The sequence below is a fragment of the Clupea harengus genome, chromosome 17 (genome assembly GCF_900700415.2).
Source record: "Clupea harengus chromosome 17, Ch_v2.0.2, whole genome shotgun sequence".
Taxonomy (NCBI): domain Eukaryota; kingdom Metazoa; phylum Chordata; class Actinopteri; order Clupeiformes; family Clupeidae; genus Clupea; species Clupea harengus.
The window spans coordinates 9,732,361-9,751,112 of NC_045168.1; the positions used below are offsets into that span (position 1 = coordinate 9,732,361).

Genomic DNA, 18,752 nt, shown 5'->3' on the forward strand with positions numbered 1-18,752 from the left:
GCTGAATCACTCATACTGGGACGAGACATCAGAGAGAGGACAAGGCTTTGGCAGTGTGTGTGTGTGTGTGTGTGTGTGTGTGTGTGTGCGCGTGTGCGAGAGAGAGAGAGAGAGAGAGATGGGGTGTGTTGGTCTCTGATATCACTTTGCTTCATTAGCAGGCAGCTGGAGAATGAAAAGGACACAGACAGAGGGGGAGAGAGAGAGAGAGAGAGAGAGCAAAAGAAAGATATGAAGGAAAGCGCTGGCCGAGATGTGCTCTGAATCAATACCGAAAAGGGAGGTGTGAATCACCGAACCCTTACGTCAATATTCACACACACCGACTCCAGCTATCTGACAGCTACGCCTCATCGGTTCTTACCGGCCTGCACAAAATCATCTCAATATTTTACCCCCAACTGGGCCAGTTCTGGCCTTCAGTGCCACTAACAGGAGTGGAGTATGGGAGTCCTTCACCATTACCTCAGGTCTGCAGTTTAAGCACTGGAGAAAGAGAAAGAGAAAGAGAAAGAGAAAGAGAAAGAGAAAGAGAGAGAGATATGTGGTGCATTGATGCAACAGGGCTGATTAATCCACTGGTCGGCCATCAGACGAGGCTGCAGCTCATTGCCGTTAGTGTGAAAATGTCAATACCTTCTCAGCAGACAGGGGTGTGTGTGTGTGTGTGTGTGTGAGAGAGAGCGGGTGAGTGAAAGTGTTATTCAATTATGAGTGTGTGTGTGTGATGGACGAATGCCTCTGGGTTTGTCTGAGGATTAGTGTACATGCGAGAGTGTTTATGAATGAGCGTTTGTGGGTGCCTGAGCATTTGAGTGTGTGTGTGTGTGTGTGTGTGTCATTGTGTGGTGGGTATGTGTTGTGGGCATGTTTATGTCTGAGAATATGTGTGTTTATGTCTGAGTGAGTGTGTGTGTGTGTGTGTGTGTGTGTGAGAATTCATGTCTGTGTCCATGTCTGCACCATTGTGTGGTGGGTATGTGTTGGGGACCTGTTCATGTCGTAGGATATGCTTGTTTATGTCTGTGTGTGTGTGTGTGTGTGTGTGTGTGTGTGTGTGTGTGTGTGTGTGTGTGCGCCTGTTTATGTGAGTGTTTGTCCCACTGAGTTTGACAAGGAGTGCGAGTGGCTAGGACGCCTCAGCCGTAATTATGAGGCTCATTAAGGCTGAGGTGTGGATAGGGCGTCTGTGTGTGTGTGTGTGTGTGTGTGTGTGTGTCCGTTAGGCAGCCGAGCGTGCTCCTGTTCCAGCTGCTCAAGCCACAGAGCAGGTAAACACACCTAATCGGGGGAGGGACGCTGGACGGGCATCGCTGTCTCTCCTCCTCTCTTCATCTTCCTCTCCGTATCCTTCCAGCTTGTTTGCTCGCCCTTCCTCTTTCTGCATCTCCCTCATCCTCGTTCACTTTTCAAAAACAACACGGGATGGCCCAAGGTGAGCCAGTACATGTTTGATCCTATTCGTAGTTTGGAGAGGGAGCCTACAGAATGGAAAACTGAACTGCTAACCACAAACCTGCATGGCTGCAGTGGTGTCGTTTCAATTTGTTAAGATCTGCCAATACCACAATTACCCCTCTCACTAATGGAGAGATTCCAGAGGGCTCATTTGGCACCGGTAGCTGATAGAACCCAGGTACCAATGCACTAATATGTCTACTGATCCTACTCCAAAACTACTCAAACACACATTCTCTAGCAGCAAAATTAATATTGGGCAGAGGGTCCCATTAGCCATGGGCTCCTACTTCATTTGTGGGCCTGTGACCAAGGATGTCCAAATGCCATGCATTTAGCAGCTTGAGTCAGATCAAAGTGCATGTTTAGTGGAAGGCTCCATGTCTTTCTCCATCCTTGAGCAACATCCCTGTTGCTATGGCGTCTCCATGGCGATTCCTCTCTCTCTCTCTCTCTTAACTTGCCATCCTGTGCGCTTGCATACAGCTGCTGTGTGCCATGCAAATGCATGAGATTGCGCCGGCTAAAAACAGACTGCGTCTGTCGCCCACGTTCCAGAGCACTGGGGTTAGGCTAAGGCTTCTATTTTTCCCCTCTCACTTCCCCGCAGTGTTAGCACATATTTATAGGAGCTTTCGCGATGATCTCAAACACTTGAGGGGGCGACTGACTCCCGACTGTAAGACATAAGATAATCAACGGCAACAAAGTGCAATCTGCGGCCTCGACCTCGAGTCATTAGCGGCAGAAACGTGCACTATGGCAACGGCCACGTGCAAATCAGGAAGTCGAAATAACACACACCCCCCAGGTGACAAGGTGACGTGCTAAATGCCGATGTTGAAAGACAAGATGGAAAATAGGGATGGATTAAGTGTGTGCACTGGTGGTGGAGTGTGTGCTCTCAAGTACTCGGATGTGTGTGATGTGATCTGCTCCGTTAGTCAGTACTGTGAGTCTACAGTGATAACAAACCTGCCAATGATGCCAGATGTTCTTCAAAACTATACGGTAAGGAGGAGCAAATGTACTATTGGAAGGGGATTAAAAATCTCTTTTTTAAGATTACGAATTTACATACAACACATGCACACGCACGCACACGTCAGTGCTAATCACATGCCTGACTGGACGCTGGTGCTGAGGCAGGATGTGACGTCCTTGAGCTTCAGCAATGTGACTGGGCCCAACATGGTGTTTATGTCTTCCCTTGTCTTGCACTCTTTTCACCTCTTTCTCTCTCTCTCTCTCTCTCTCTCCCCGTCACCATTTCAAGCAGAGGCTGAGACGAGGCCGCTCCCCTCACCCGGACAGTCACCGCTCTGCAGCCCCTCCGCCACCACCCTCACCTCCACCCTCCTCTCTCCCTGAGGGCCGGTGTTATTGAGCTCTCCCTGATGTGGATGAATCATTTAAAGCCCCACAAACAAACGCCTCGCCTCTCCTTCCTCCATCGCCCAACTCTGCCAAGGCAACACACCTTTCAGAGAGATCAAAAACAAAAGCTTGAGCTGCGCTAGCTCCTCATTCTCCATACTCATCAGCACTGGCTAATGGCACTTCTCACTGCACACCCTTATCAGGTCTTCACACACACACACACACACACACACACACACACACACACACACACACACACACACACACACACACACACACACACACACACACACACACACACACACACACACACACACACACACACACACACACACACACACACACACACACACTTCAGCCCATTTCCATGAATTGTGGAATTGTATCACTTGAGTTCTAAATTAGAAAATCACAGTGGCAAGCGCCTATCACTCACACCCTCCCAGAGTCACTGTATTATGAACCAAGCGTGCAGCTTGAAGTGTGTACAACACCACGCTTGCGTGAGGAATGGCATTTTGTGCTGATACCAATCATTTAGACAAGAACACTACCAAAAAAACTAAATAAAAATTAACGACTGACCCGGAGCCATCTCGTTTAGAACATCTGGATTTAATTAGTTGGCCTAATCGCTGTTGTTTTATTTTGCCTCCATGACCCCCTCCTCCCCTTATTTCCCTGAATGTGTACAACTGATGGGAGTGCCTCGGGGGCGAGCTCCTGTCAGCAACCAACAAGGCCAAAACCGAGGCTCCAGTCTCCAGTCTGCAGCAGCAGGGGCTGTGGGCACGGGGGATTTGCAAGCGGCAGCCATTAGAAAGCACACTTGTCATTCCTTTAATATCTCACATCTTTGCCCTCAAGGCCAGGCTTTCAAACCGATCCCCTCCTGGGCCAAAACGGGAGCGAGAGCCACAAGCAGAATGTGAAGTGTTTGCTCTGCTGTTGATTATGGGCATTTATTTCTCCAGTGGAACACAAAGGAAGGAACAGACAAAAAAAAAAGGAGAGAAAAGAAAAGTGGAAGGTGTGCCTCGGAGGGGCCTCCTGGAGATGGCATCGCAGACAGTGATCTGGAGAGCCTCCAAGACCTTTCCTGATATGTCTGTGCCACCGCTCGAGGGCTCCCACAGGCTAGTCTGTGTGCTTAGCCTGAGATTGTGGGGTGGAGTGGGGTAAGCCACGCATCCAATTCCAGACAGAAGGAACGGATTCTCTCTCAGAGTGGAAGGGGAGAAGGAGGGGAAAAGAGAAAGAAATTAAACAATGTGCTTCAAAATGGCACACAGAAGTCTTTCTCTTTCTGGGTGTCTGCACTCACCCCCACTCATTCCTAGGCTGGAGATTTCAGCCAGAGGGCTTTTTTCAGCCGAAAGGGCTGTTCCTTGCAGTGAGCGGCGGCAGGAGTGAAAATGAGGCAGTGCTGCTCTCTGCTGGAAGAACAAAAAAACTGCACGCACAATCGACAGCCACAGTGCAAGCGTCACTCCTCAATATTTTCCACAAACCAGACCTTACTGCTATTAAAACCAACATAATTAAAACTTGAGCATACCTGCCTAAAAGCACAGTAATTGAGAACTAGACGGGGCTATACTGAACTCAACTGAACATTAACATGGGAGAAACCTACTCAGGGATATGTGTACATATATGTGTACATCTCAACCTTGTTGGTCTGTGCATACAAATCAGTATTTTTCCCTTTTCTCCTCTTCTTGTTATCTTCATCACTCCAGCCTTGTCCCAGTCTGAGCTAAGAAGGGCACTCACACAGAGAACTCTATCCATTAGTGTCAGTTACCCTACAATCAAGTTGTTCATACTATTTTGTAGGAGTACAAATACAGCCAGAAGGAGCATGCATCTTAGCGCATCCCAGAATAATCAGAGTGATTGATATGTGTCCTTTCCTCCTTCCAGCCTGGCTGTGGGTGAGGTGGGCTGTGGGTGAGGTGGGGTGTGGGTGAGGTGGGGTGTGGGTGAGGTGGAGTGTGGGTGAGGTGAGGTGGAGTGTGGGTGAGGTGAGGTGGAGTGTGGGTGAGGTGAGGTGGAGTGTGGGTGAGGTGAGGTGGAGTGTGGGTGAGGTGGAGAGTGGGTGAGGTGGAGTGGAGTGTGGGTGGGGTGGGCTGTTGGTGAGGTGGAGTGTGGGTGAGGTGGAGTGTGGGTGTGGGTGAGGTGGAGTGTGGGTGTGGGTGAGGTGGGCTGTGGTGCTGGGAGGCAAGTGGGCCTCACCTTCTCGTAGTAGTCCACGTTCTTCTGCGCCGTGCTGAGGAAGGCCTCCTTCAGGTCGCTCCTCATGCTCCTCTGCCAGCGGCCCCAGTCGCCCTTCAGAGCGTTGTTGGCCCACTCCACCCGGTCCTCCATCTTATCGATCTCCTCCTTCAGCTTAGTACACACACACACACGATCATCAATCAAGACATTCACAGAGCAGGTGCAAATGCGCACACACACACACACACACACACACACACACACACACCTTCTTCAAAGCAGTAACACACCCAAAACTCCCAGTCAAACAACCCCCCCCCCCCATTATACACACACACACACACACACACACACACACACACACACACTCTTGCTAATCTGACACACACAAACACAATTCCTACAAAGCACACATGAATGCACACTGGACACGTGGCTGCAAACTGCTCTTTAGCAGTTACTGATGAAACAAACACTAACTAATTGGGCCAACAGGAAGAAGATGTTAGTCCCTCAAAGCTCTATTTCCCTTCCCAAAAAACCTTGGGCACATAACTCCACTACTTCCTCCCCGAATATCCCAGACTTCCCAGCCGAGTCTCTCCTGCAACCCCCCCGACAAGTGCCATGTTGTTCTAAATCTAAGGCCTCGTTCCTGACTGTGAGGGCTGGGAAGTGGAGTAAATGTAATGTGCCATAATGAACTGATTAATGGAGGCCATTAATTAAGACAATTTGGTCGTTGGCAAAGCTCGTGGCTGCCGCTAATTAGGGTGTCTCGGCTGTTTTTTGATGATTGAGAGAAGCGCGGCAGACTTGACCTACTTGGGTTAGGCCTTTAGTTTAAAAGTGTGTACACACACACATACACGTACGTACACACACACACACACACACACACAGACACATTCCCCTTCTGAAAGTTGATCCATACATGTGGTGGAGAGGGGGGAACGAACAGAGGTAAAGATTTGCTGCCAGGCGGGCTGGCATCCTGTGAGGAGTGAGCGCCGTGACATTTATGCCACTGAAATGCTCCTCCCTGCCAGCTTCTGGTCTCTGTAGCACATCGGCCAGGACAACTCATCAAGGTGATTCCACAGGACACACACACACACGCACACACACACACAGCAGTGGTGGGCAGTTTGAGCAGTCTTTCTGTCTGCTCACAAACGTTGACATGTGTCTAATAAGGCATTTCTTGAAAGTCCTTTGCACTTGAATCAACACACACAAACGCACGCTCACACGCACACGCACACACACTTCTCTGCCACTGTCACAGACCAAAAGGAGAATGTACAGGATAGTTACTTGACCCAAGAGACTACACAATGAATTAGGCAAGCGCACTCAGATGGAACAACATGGAAAAGGTGAACTGTGTGTGTATCCGTGTGTCTGTGTGATGGAAACAAAAGAGACAGGAAAAGTGGTGAGCCTTCATTTGTTGATCGTAGGAGAGTGAGGGGGAAAAAGAAAAGCTATGTGTGTGCGTGTGTGTGTGTTATTAGTGTGCTGGTTAACGTCCAGGCCACCTCGGGAAGCAGTGGCGGAACCAAGGGTCAGAGCTCAGTGGAGGAAGTATTGCCATGGCGATCACTTACTGTCCCCCTGTGCCGACGTCCCCGGTGAAAAGCAGGACAGTTCATTAGTTACAGCGATTGGTTTTTGAAGTCATTAGTACACGTACACACACACACACACACACACACACACACACACACACACACACACACACGCTTCCAAACAAACACACACACACACACACAAAAATGCTCACATCAAGGAAACACATGCACCAATTACCACCCAAAGGACAAGATTAAACCGACTTCTGAGTTACAGTTGGCATGACTGGATGTCCTTGCTCCTTCGAATCAAAGGCGGGCTGATTAGAAGTTGTCGATACAAACCACAGTTGGTGACATCCAATTCTGACGAGGCATGTATAATTACTGTTTGCACACACCAGAGATTACAAACACCCCATCGAGGGAATTCTTTATACAGTGAGAACTGGACACACAAAGAAATGGTGAGAAACTGGGAAACCTACAATGCCCTGTGCAATACTGCCATACACTGGTCAAAGCTACAAGAGACATTTACAGCTAGAGACCATAAATAAGCTCCTGGATTTGTTTATATGAAAACAAATTCCATACAGGATAGCGTTTACTTCCTGATCTCGATCCCAAAATGGGCTCTGGTCACAAATGGTATGCTTTGGCCTCTGCTTTGCTATGTCTGTGCAGCTAGGTGGATGTGTTGGCTTGGCACTACATGCCAATAAGTTACTACATTAGAAAAACCTGAGTGATAAAATCAGCGTCACATGCTGTGGAGAAACTCGGAAAACTGATCTTTTCTGGTCTCATGATCCCATGGCTAAATGACAGGAGCCAATTCGGAGTGGCATAGGCAAGATTTGCGTAGCTCTAAAAAGCTCAAAAACACCACTGCGACCGCAAAGAGCATTACAAAATGGGGCTGTACCCAAAAGATGAAGTTTAAACTTGTACATCATGCATTTCAGCCATTTTGTGCTCGCCACATTTAGTAAAAATTTCTGTCAGGCACTCCCAAGTGGAATTTCAGTTGAGACCTGAAGATTCTAAATTCAAAGGTCTACAAGGACACTTCTTTGGGAAAACTAACCACCACACACTTGGAAATTTCACCGTGTGGCTATGGCTTTGTATTCAGTGACTACTTCAAGAAAAACTAAAATCACCCGTGCAGTTTTCTTTCTGACTAGCAATTGTTCTAGGAGGGTAAAAAAAAAGGGAACGAGAGCACCTGGCTCTCATCATCACAAACAATGGCACAAATTCCTGCTCATCCACCACAGCAGCAGCAGCCCCACTGACAGCCCCACTGCTGGGTTGGCTGCCCCCTCTACAGGTGCACCTGCAGCCGGATGCTACCGCTACCGTGTTGATTTTTAGCAACATCTTAGTTCCATTATGCTTCTACATGAAAGATATTAAAAGCATTTTTTTTCTCTCATCTGTTGAGCGACTCAAAATTACACATTTGCCTGATTTATGAGGTAAACTTTAGATGTCTCTGTAACTGTTAGGGTTTGAGAAGAGATGATCAGGTGATGATAGACATACAGAACAGAGTCTCTAGTCAAGAAGCAGGAGTCAAATTTCACCCATTTGACCTCATTTCCCCAATAGAGCGTAAAGCAGCAATATCCTCTATTGCGACTGATCAGTTGAGCAAATCCATGCACTCACACAGACAATATTTCACCTTACTCATCCACTAAAACAAGCCAAAGCTGTTAACAAAAGGTGAGAGCCCATCGATAGCCTAATAGGAGTTAGAAGCATCTAGACCAGGGCTGGGAGATCTTACCTGCCAAAGGACAGGCATGGTTACAGGTTTGGAAGTCAGCCAAACAATAGCACACCTGAATTATTTGACATACTAAATCATGGTCCTGACTGTGTCTCTGTATCACATGTGCTCCAGGGTTGGACTGAACACTGCAACCATACTGGCCCTTTACATAATGAGGTTCCTCAGCCCTGGTCAAGGTCATCGTCCAGACCAGAGTTTCTCAATCCTGCTTCCAGGGGCGCTCCCTCTGCACAATCTTCACCCCCCTCCCCTGCATCTGCACACATCTGATTGGAGTAATCATGTCTTCATACCGTCCCTGACTAGCTCCACCAGGTGCACCCAGCAGGGACGGGTGGGGTGAGCTGTGGCAGGGCAGGGTTAGGGTTAGCTGGAGCACATGTTGTGCAGTGGTGCCTTGGGAGGACTGAGAAACCCTGGCAGAGAGAGACCACGGCAGCTTGGCCACGCTCCAGACACACACAGCTGACGTCACAGAGTCGGTGAGAAACCACACATGGACAGACAAACCTGGCTGATGGGTTAGCTTCGCTGGCAGAGCTGGTAACATTTTAGTTCTTCTAGACTGATGTAACTTCTGTTTTTATCCGACATTATTTTGATGACACAACTTCCTAGTCCTAACCCCTTATTAGACTATGCAGGTCTGTAAACACTTCAACCAATAGGGGGTAGAAATGTTATGTTGGGGTAGGTTCCACATACTTCACATAATCCTGGCAAAAGTCCACTATTTACATTTGTACAGTGATATTTGCTTAAGTATGCAGCCACAGAACAAGATCATATACCCTGCTCAACCAGGAAGTGAACTAAAGGTGAGTAGACCTGAGCACAGCTAAGTGTATATGTAAATGTACGACTGTACAGGTCTATAGCCAAATAACATGAAAATACATTTAAAATGTTACCAGCTCAGACTAGTAATGAAAACAACTGCAAAGGTGAGGGAGCCGTAGGTGGGACAGAGGCCTCATGCAGAGGGGGCGCTTCGATACCTCGTCAATCTCCCCGGCCAGCCTCTGCTGCTTCAGCTGCCTGGCCTCCTCTGGGTTTTTGCCAAGCAGGCTCTGCCACACGACGCCTCGCTCTCTGGGTTCCTTCAGTGGTGCAGGTCACATCGGTTCAGTTCAGTTCAGTCAATAACTTTCAACTCATATTCAATGTCAATTCAATGTCATTATAAAATGGGTCAAGTCTTTCACCTCAGTTTGAGTTTCTTCAGCTCCGGTTTGATTCAGCTGAATTTAGTATCAACCCAGTTAAATTGAACATATTTATTAACAGTCACATATTCATCTCATGTGGCTTTCTTCAACCCATTACTGTATCTATTGATTCTCGTAGGTCATTTCTATTTCTATCTATTTCTGTAGGTCACAAGACTCCTTTTTTCACCCAAAGACCTTAGAGTACTATTAGGCCTCCAAGCAATAACTGAGTGCAAGAATGAAGGTGGCTCGTACACAGTGCTTGTGTTGCTGTGTGTGCTAACTAATGTGTTTTATTTTATTGCTACAATTACAGAAACAACAAGCAGCCCTGTACGAGTCCCTCTGTTCTCCGGTGTGAAAGAGCCCATTCATTCCCTGTAACGGTGAGGCATGTGGTAAAAGACTGCCACTGTTCTGACTAACTGCCTGCTAACTGTATTATCCATTTAAATGCTGACATCACAGCATACCACAGCAAAGGAAGAGAAAGGAATACTCAGGAGATTTGGTTTGAAGGACTCTGTGATGCAGCTTTGACAGTGCCGTGCAAATAGTCTGTTTAAACATCAGCCTCTATCAATATCTCAGACTGGAAAGCGTATTGATCAGGACACCTACTGAGAATAGCAACAAATGCAGCGGTCTGACATTTCCTGCTGCACTAACAAGCCTCGGGCCCTCGGTTGTAAGAACTGCGCTGGAAAAATAAAAAAGTATTTTCCAACGCAGAAAGCCTTGGGGGAGCCGCTTACCTTCTGTGCAGGTGTTGTAAAAGTGCATCATGGGAAATTAACAGGTACATCTCCTCGCGCTCTTCAAAAGCAGAGTTCAATAAAGCAATTTAGCTGCTAAGTACACTCGAGGTTCGATGATCTTTGGTGGCTAACAGGACACCCCCCCTCCCCCTCCCCCACATCGATTTCGCAATTAAAAACCAGAGAAAAAAGGTCACTGCTAAGCTGGAGGAACCCGGGACACATCTTGATGACACAAACATGTCACGTGGACTCGTGAGTTTACGCCAGAGTAAGAGGGCATGCAGCACTATTCCCTGGCTCTCTGAGGCATTCCGGAGTAATCTCGGTTGCAGGCCTACTCATTCAATATCACCGGGGCTCTCCCATGGCTTAAAAGCAGGTCGCTCCGAAATGAGAGCGGGTGCGGGCGCCGTGCTAGGCTTTGCCGCTAATCATCTTTCGGAAAATTGCACACCAACCGTTAAACTCCACCTCGATGCACGAGTCAATAGTGTGCTTACCGCGTCACGATCCGCCCTCTTGGTGGCTAGCGCCTCGTTCTTTGCTTCCAGCTCAGCCTGGATGTTGTCTCGCCTTCTCAGCACGGCCTAGTAGACCAAACAAAATACTAATAAAGTGCTGATCGATTTGGGAAGGGCACGCCACAAAACTCGTCTCCATAAGGAGGCAATAAAAATTATATCCGGGATATTGATTTCAGTATATTGATTTTCACTCTGGAATCTTTGGAATGGGGCCTTGAGATGTTAGACAAATTGATATTGCCTTGTTTGTCAAAATACACATTACCAATGATTTTTAGAGAAGGAATGACTTGGACCTCTGGAGCACTTGCTTACAACTTTATAATTTTTCACAAGATGAAAACTGAAGTACATGAGAGAGTTGGTTTTCATTGATTTCTTTGAGTGCTTGAAACTTACCGGAGGGGGTAATGAACAAGCTGGCAATATATACGGCATAAAATATATAATGATATATACAATGAATATGCTACAAAAATCTAATGAATAAAATACAATTACAATACAATAAGCAAGAATGGGGAAAAAAAAAACCTCACAGAACACCTGTTTGTTTATGTTTGAAAGGGTGAGGGCCTTGTAAGGGGTGCTGTACCTTTAACGTCTCAGAACACAGCACGTACTCATGCAGCGCTGGGGCCAGGCAGTCTGAGAGCTGGCGCCCTTGTTCCTCCGTCTCCTGGTAACACCTGTCCAGCGAGTTGGCCATGCCCTTCAGCGGCTCGGCCAGCTCCTCTTCCGAGCCCGACCAGAGCGTGTAGGTGGGGGCGTACTCCTTCAGCTCCTCCAGGTACTCTGCACAGGGCATCATTCAGCACAAGGGATGAAGGGACCGACATTTGATAATTAGTTTAATAAATATATATTTCATAGGCAATAATTCAATATATCTGACCTACTGGTCATTTTAGTGTTATTATTCTAAGCACCATTGAAAGAATAAAACCTGGACTTGGTTTTTCATCACAATTTGACTGAGTCTCCGATACATTTGGGATATAGAAATAATTCCTTTCAGGGATTATTAAGACTTCTTGGGAGACAACGGTGCTGCGTTTGGCGGCCAGCTCACAGTTTGTGCCTTAAATTATTTTTATTATTTAATTTTTTTTAAATATAGAACTTAAAAAAAAAAAAAAAAAAAGGCATTTCACACTACTAGCCAAGAGGAATTCTACATTCGTCATATGGAAAATGAACCATCCAACCAACCAAGATATGATCATCAGAAACAGAGGAAACTATATTTAGACAACAGACTGGCACAGTTTTTATACATTCAGCATTATTCAAAGTAGAGTGCTTTATGGGCATGAAGAAGCATTACTTTGCTATGAGGCATGATTAGCCAGCCAACATAAAGGGTAATATCTGGGGACAAGGTCAAAGATCATTCAATTCACTACAAAGGCTACTGCACAAAGATTTGTTGCCAAACTGTTTTCAAGCAAGTGTGAATAGAACATTAGCATCTTGACCCTGAAAGAGAACGGTCAGTTCACAAACCTGACAGCTTCACTGAAGTACCGGGGGAGGGTGAGGTGACTGACAATTTGAGAATGACTGACAGTTTTTGAGAAACATCCTCTCTGTAATCGGCCCTTGTTGAATTTTCATCTAAACCCATGCAGACTTCTAAATGTCTGCCCTGAATGTTTTAATGTTACTGAATAGGTTCTAGTTTGACCATTTTGCGTACCCTTTTCCTCTTTAGTTATCCTCTGAGTGATTCTGTCCAGAGAGGTCATCTTCTGGCTGAAGGCCTCCACGTACTCCTGGATGGAGTTAAACTCCTCGGGTCGGTTTTTCACCCCTCGCACCGAGGCCGCCACCGCTCGCACCGTCTCCCCCATCCGAGTGAGGAAGCCTGGGCCCTGCTTCTTATGGGACGTCAGCTCCTGCAAGAAAAAGAAGTCAGGACATTTTTACATCAGTTTCATCCCAGACATTTTATCCCAGTGATAAACATTTATGACACCTGAGTATAAAAAACAATATGGGTTATCTAGAAAGTTGGGCTTTATGTTCAATATGCACTTTGGATGCATTCATAAGTTACAACTGCACCCTTTTGCAGTTTTGTCCTTGTGCATGTGATCCTCTGATGTCTTTCACAAAGCAAAAGGTAATAGAGAAAGGTTCTTGATGTATGCTGTGATGATGCTATGATGACATCCAACAGGTACGCATTCGTCATTATTACTTGCTGTCATTATACAGAAAAGAGTTTCAGCCATCCCATCAATATTAAGCTGACAACATGAGTCTGCTCAGCAGAAGCTACTTTGAATTGACAGACTTTGCCTGCTACCTTATTTTGCAGGCAAACTCTTACCCAAATCATCTTGCAGAACAATGTCATTGTGCATACTTTTGTGCATGATATGCTCCTGGGAAATTCAACCCATGTCCTTGACATTGGGAAGACCATACAGGACAGACACAAAGTTACCGGGTGAATACGGCATAGTTATTGATTCAGGGAAACACACACATGCTACAAAAAGTTCACAGTTTCTTACCACACATGCCTAGAATCTGTGGAATGTTTGCAGGGCAAACAGTCTCCATTCATCCCACGCTACCTGATCACACTGTCTACCCCAGCAGCTACTTATAACTAGCCTGACATAATCTGCAGTACAATGAGCTATCTGTTTAATGATTTAATGTTTAATGCATCCTCTTGTCTTATAAGCAACTGTAGGCTATGGTTCAGATGAAGACGAGGCGTCCAGAGCAGCCTCATCTGCGTCTCTTCGGGCCTCATTAACCTTTGCTACAGTGTGCCGTCTCCTCCAAACAATCGGCTGTTATTTCAACTAAACCGAGAGCGGAGGGGGTGAAAAGAAGGGAGAGAATATATGGGGGTGCCTTTCGGTGCTAATCTTACAGCACAGGGGGGCGCAGCTGTGAGCTCAGCAGGGGGGCGGCGGCAAAGTGTCAGTGGAGTTCGTTATAGCGCTAATCCTCTTACAGGCTGTAATTGAGAGCATGTTTGAGTAACCACAATGCAAAGCAAGGTGACTGCATGCATGCAATCAGGAGGCCCAGACCTTGAACAGTAATCAGATTTGTATTTTTCTGTGTGTGTGTGTGTGTGTGTGTGTGTGTGTGTGTGTGTGTGTGTGTGTGTGTGTGTGTGTGTGTTGGATGACAATGTGTGTGTGTGTGTGTGTGTGTGTGTAGGGTCTGATCACAAAGTGTGTGTGTGTGTGTGTGTGTGTGTGTGTGTGTGTGCGTGCGCGCGTGCGTGCGTGTATCAGATGACATTGGATGTGTGTGTGTACGCTTATGATACAACAGAGGCTACATGGGGGTGGACACTCACCCAGGCCTGGGCACTGAGGAAGACCCTGAAGTCTTCATTGCAGGAGAGGATGGGGTGGTCGGCCACGCGGTCGAGGAAGCGGTGGAGGGCTCTCCGGCGTGTCTCGATGAAGTCGTCGTTGAACCTCTCCACCATCCCCTTCATAACAAACTTCTCGGGTAAGGGCTGGAGGGAACAGACGAGAGCTCCTTCTAATAAGTCACATGACAGCAGATGGCGGTGAAAAGATGCAATAATGTGCTGGAAATCCAACATGCAAGAAGAAGAAGAAACCTGCCTTCATACTCTTCCTGTCTGGGCATACAAGATTACTGCTGAATTATGTAAAAGTAGAAAAAAGGTTTCAGTTTGGCATAGTGGAATCCATTCAAGAACCTTTTGGACTAAACAAAAAGATTTAGTCTAAAGTGGATTGTGCAAGTTATTTAAGGAGAACTTGCCACATTCATTTTCAAAGTCCAGATCTGTTGACTATACCCTGTCCAATTCATCAAGCTTATCCTGTTGAATTGAAATGTTAGCCACTTTTTCTATATTGCTGACATGCCATGAAAATAAGATTCAAATTGTATTAATGTCAATATCAGTTTTTGAAGAGCTTTGCAGCTCGGCAAACGGAACAAAATGCACACCTCAGGACTCAACAGTACAGCAAAAAGGATTGTGCAAAAGTCATTGTTATCAGGGCTATGAACTAACTGGTATGAAAAAAAAGGCTGGCCGGTTCTGTGAGACACTGTGTAGTATCCCCAACCTGATGGTTTGTCGTCATGCAATGAATATACCTCATTGTTCTAGGGAAAAACATGCAATTTCAGGTAATTTCTATCCGCTTTCTGCATGATGACAGAAAGGCACAAAGAGTGAGAGTCTGAGTGTGTCTCGTCTGCGCTGATGACTGAGCGGCTGATGTCAAGAGTCTGTTACGATCCCACTTACGTGCACAATCAGAGTGGGGTGGGCCTCCTCCAGACGCCCCCTCAGCCACAGGAAGTCCTGGTAGCGCCGACGCACCTCATACTCCGAGGAGTCAAACTCGCCGCGAGTGGTCTAGTCAGTACAGGAGCAGACAACGTGTAACAGCAGGATCACTCACACATCCAGTTCATCCACTTATTAAATCTACACAACACTATTTTCAGATTAGTTGTGCAATTCTCAGCAAAACAAATATCAATAAAATATGCTTGTTTCACTTGTCTATTTCTAGCTCAACAACAGCTGCTTGTGATTTGCTGTAATGTGTGTCCCTGGCCCAAAATACTGTCAGTTGCATCAATTGAGTTTTTGGTTGCTTTACCCAGACCTAGTTGGAAACTTCTTAGCTCAATGTAATATGGCAAGACAGCATGATACTGGAATGACCGCATGGTACATGTGTAAGCTCAGAGGATGTGTGTGACTTACACATCATTTCTTATTTCATGGCCCCATGGTGACCTATATGTTTTCTTATACTAAAGTACGAAATTATGGGATGTGCTATATGTGGCATATCTGTTAATTGCTTATGTATTTGCATATCACTATGATTCAGACAATATAATTACATATCATATATGATTGCATACATACTGGGCATGCAACAAACCTATTTATCTTCTTAACTGTATCAGGGCTTATCCTTTGGTTGAGACCTACCTTGGTGAGAACCCGGTAAGTAATAAATGTTTCAATGGTAGTGACATGGCTCTCTGGGTCGTCCACTGTGATGAAGATGTCTTTGGCGCCTGGCTCCTGTTCCTCATCTTCCTCATCAAACTTGTACTGGTTGATCATGGACCCAGGCGATGTCTGCATGGAGGCATTGAAAGAGCCTCCATCCGTGTTTGTTGTGTCCTAAACACACACACACACACACACACACACACACACACACACACACACACACACACACACACACACAGAGTGCAAACAATCAAACAATCAGGGCAACTGGCTTGAATATGGAAGGTCATCAGTGATCCCAACATGAAGCTGGCTTGCGATAACAACAGGGGTTGAAAATAAATCAGACTTATCTGGAATATTTGTAATAAAACCAGGAGAAAGGAGCGATTGTAAGATGAAGGTCACTGAGGTGTGAGATAATGATGCACCGGCATGAAACAAACCAGCACCAACCCAACCATCTCCGAATAAATGAATCCCTTGTGTACCACGTCACACTCTGACAGACAACACACAGAACTACTAAAAACCCTAACCCCTAAGGCAGGATCTGATGGCAACAGATGAGGCAAATGCTATCTGTGAATTGTGAAGCGTACAACTGTATCTGCGTATGCAAATTAATTACTTTGACCTGTAACAAGCCTAGAATAAGAAATTAAATCTACTAAACAGGAAGTGAGAACATATTGGCCATTCTGGTGGCGCTAATTAACACCTTATACAATCGTTACGGCAATGGCCTGCTTGCTTTTGTAGGAAATAAAAAAAATACAAGCCTAAACCAGAAAGGATTTGACTGTGTAAAGAGTGATGTGAACAACCTGATGTGACGGTGCAATTTTGTAAAGAGAAACATTTTACTTAATTTATCAGACACTCCATATCCCACATGACTTACAAATGGTGCAGGTGTTTAAAGAAGTTTGGGCATTCTGAATCTCTGCCCTGAAGACCTGAGAGATTGGCGGTTACAAAACTTAAGGAATACATCATTTTCATATGTGAGCAAACACTTAGTCTAGATATGACTTGCTTTACACGACCTGCACTGGATTCACGCAATGTTTTTCCCATTATACTCACACCTGACGAATGTTTGCATATGGCATGGCTGCCTCCACTGATGCTCCCTTGCTCTGAGGCAGCTTTTATGGCTGCCATTGCATGAAAGCTGCCTGTCATAACAAACTAGGACCACTGTCCGCAGAAACGAATCTCTTACTACACCGTTCAAAGAAATGAGAAGCGGAAGGATCAAACAAGAACTCAAATTAGTTCCCCGTATTGCGTGGAAACAGCCAGGTTGGTCTAATGACATTACATTGAGCCTCGGTAAGAAATGGGTTAGCTGGCTAAATGAGCACCCAGTAACTAACATTCCATGATGAGGACAAAAGACCCTTTTACTTCAAAAAAGTGAAATAACTTAAAATAGTGAGCTAACTGAAGGGCAATCCGTGTCAATCCGGGCAGTGATCCTTTGAGAGCAGGAGGATCACAGTTAAATTGGATAACAGGAAACTATTTTTCAAGTTCAGTTAGATAGTGACGATGACAGAACAAGTGTTTACTCACCATCAAGCAAAAAGAACTGCGATATTATGTTGATTAATTGTAGTTTTGTAGGCTATTTGAGTATGCTGTTAAAGCTTGTCTGTAGTGTACCACTGCCAGAGAAGTTGGGAGCAACATAACATCACCTGATAGCTGACCTTTGATTTATAACATTAGTTAGCTAGGAAGTTCCTCTGACGCTGCTACACTACAGGTAATTTAATAACGTTAACGAGCGATGAAACAACGCGAAGAACCCTCCGGTAGATGATGCGCTGTCGCTTAATGAACATCTACAATATAGCAACTTCATGCCACGGGTCGAATACCCATTTACGAAATCAGTATAACTTTTTAATTTAACATGCTACTGAGTTTCATCTCGGAGCAGTGACAAGTGAAAACTGCCCATTCACTGAAAACAGGCGCTGCCCGAATCCACGTAGCAGTTTTATGCTAGTCACTCATCCCACAGCAAACCCACTTTGTTTTTACTCTTTTCATTGAAATCTAGCCTTCTTAAAAAATTACCTTGCTGAAAACTTCCAAATCATCGTCTTCATCTAGCTCTAACATTTGTCCTGAAAGATCTGCCGGAATTGTTTGAGTTGGGGAAGTCGGAGAGATAGCTGAATCGGCGACATTCCCACTCATGACTCCCTTTATTTTTTTCAACCAGTCAGCTCATGAACTTTACCAACGAATTGTGAAAACTCCTCAACTTTTAGAAAGGCTGGAGTGAATGAACGTTACTGCGCATTAACGGAAGTATGGTGAGGAAAGAGGAGCCGGGGCGGGGAACGACATGGCAGATGAGATCAGAGGCTGCGGTGAAAAGGAAAAATGTGAGACATGCTAATAGGCCTATGGCAGAGACAATGGCTTAGCTGCCTGGAAGTTTTCAATGTACAATATCAAATTCGGTTCTCTCGTTATTGTGCTTAAATATTTTACATTATATAAGGCCAACTGCATAGGCCGATTGGTTATTACCCAGCCCTATAAAATGACTCAAATAGAAAACTACCCCCGCTTCAGATGTCCATTAAGGCTTACTTTGGAGTGGTCTAATGGTTTGTCAAAAATAACCAGGCTACACGTAATATGTCAGGATGTGGCAAATTCTAGAAATAAAAGGATGATATGTTCCTGAAGTTACCACCACCCTACCTCCTCTTAAGCAGAGGAAAGGTCAGCACATCTCACTGTTTTTAGTGCAAAGGCCACCCATTGAATTCACAACAGGTGATTACTATTTTCA

At 45.7% G+C, this 18,752-nt stretch overlaps 1 protein-coding gene across 3 annotated transcripts in view; it reads right to left on the minus strand.

Annotated features, from left to right (window-relative positions):
- Nucleotides 1-18,244, minus strand: part of snx7 (sorting nexin 7) — a 21,369-nt gene extending 3,125 nt beyond the window's left edge. The window contains exons 1-9 of one of the 3 annotated variants that reach the window (XM_031583691.2): nucleotides 18,023-18,244; nucleotides 15,905-16,102; nucleotides 15,203-15,313; nucleotides 14,264-14,428; nucleotides 12,632-12,830; nucleotides 11,528-11,727; nucleotides 10,909-10,995; nucleotides 9,435-9,536; nucleotides 5,077-5,229 (exon numbers count right to left, since the gene is read on the minus strand). In XM_031583691.2, coding sequence (XP_031439551.1) covers nucleotides 5,077-5,229; nucleotides 9,435-9,536; nucleotides 10,909-10,995; nucleotides 11,528-11,727; nucleotides 12,632-12,830; nucleotides 14,264-14,428; nucleotides 15,203-15,313; nucleotides 15,905-16,102; nucleotides 18,023-18,145 — 1,338 coding nt within the window. In that variant the 5' untranslated portion in view covers nucleotides 18,146-18,244. Of the gene's footprint in view, nucleotides 1-5,076; nucleotides 5,230-9,434; nucleotides 9,537-10,908; nucleotides 10,996-11,527; nucleotides 11,728-12,631; nucleotides 12,831-14,263; nucleotides 14,429-15,202; nucleotides 15,314-15,904; nucleotides 16,103-17,512; nucleotides 17,815-18,022 lie in introns of those variants that run through there. The other 2 variants (XM_031583692.2, XM_012815113.2) reach the window with 2 other exon arrangements.
- Nucleotides 18,245-18,752: the final 508 nt, after the last annotated feature.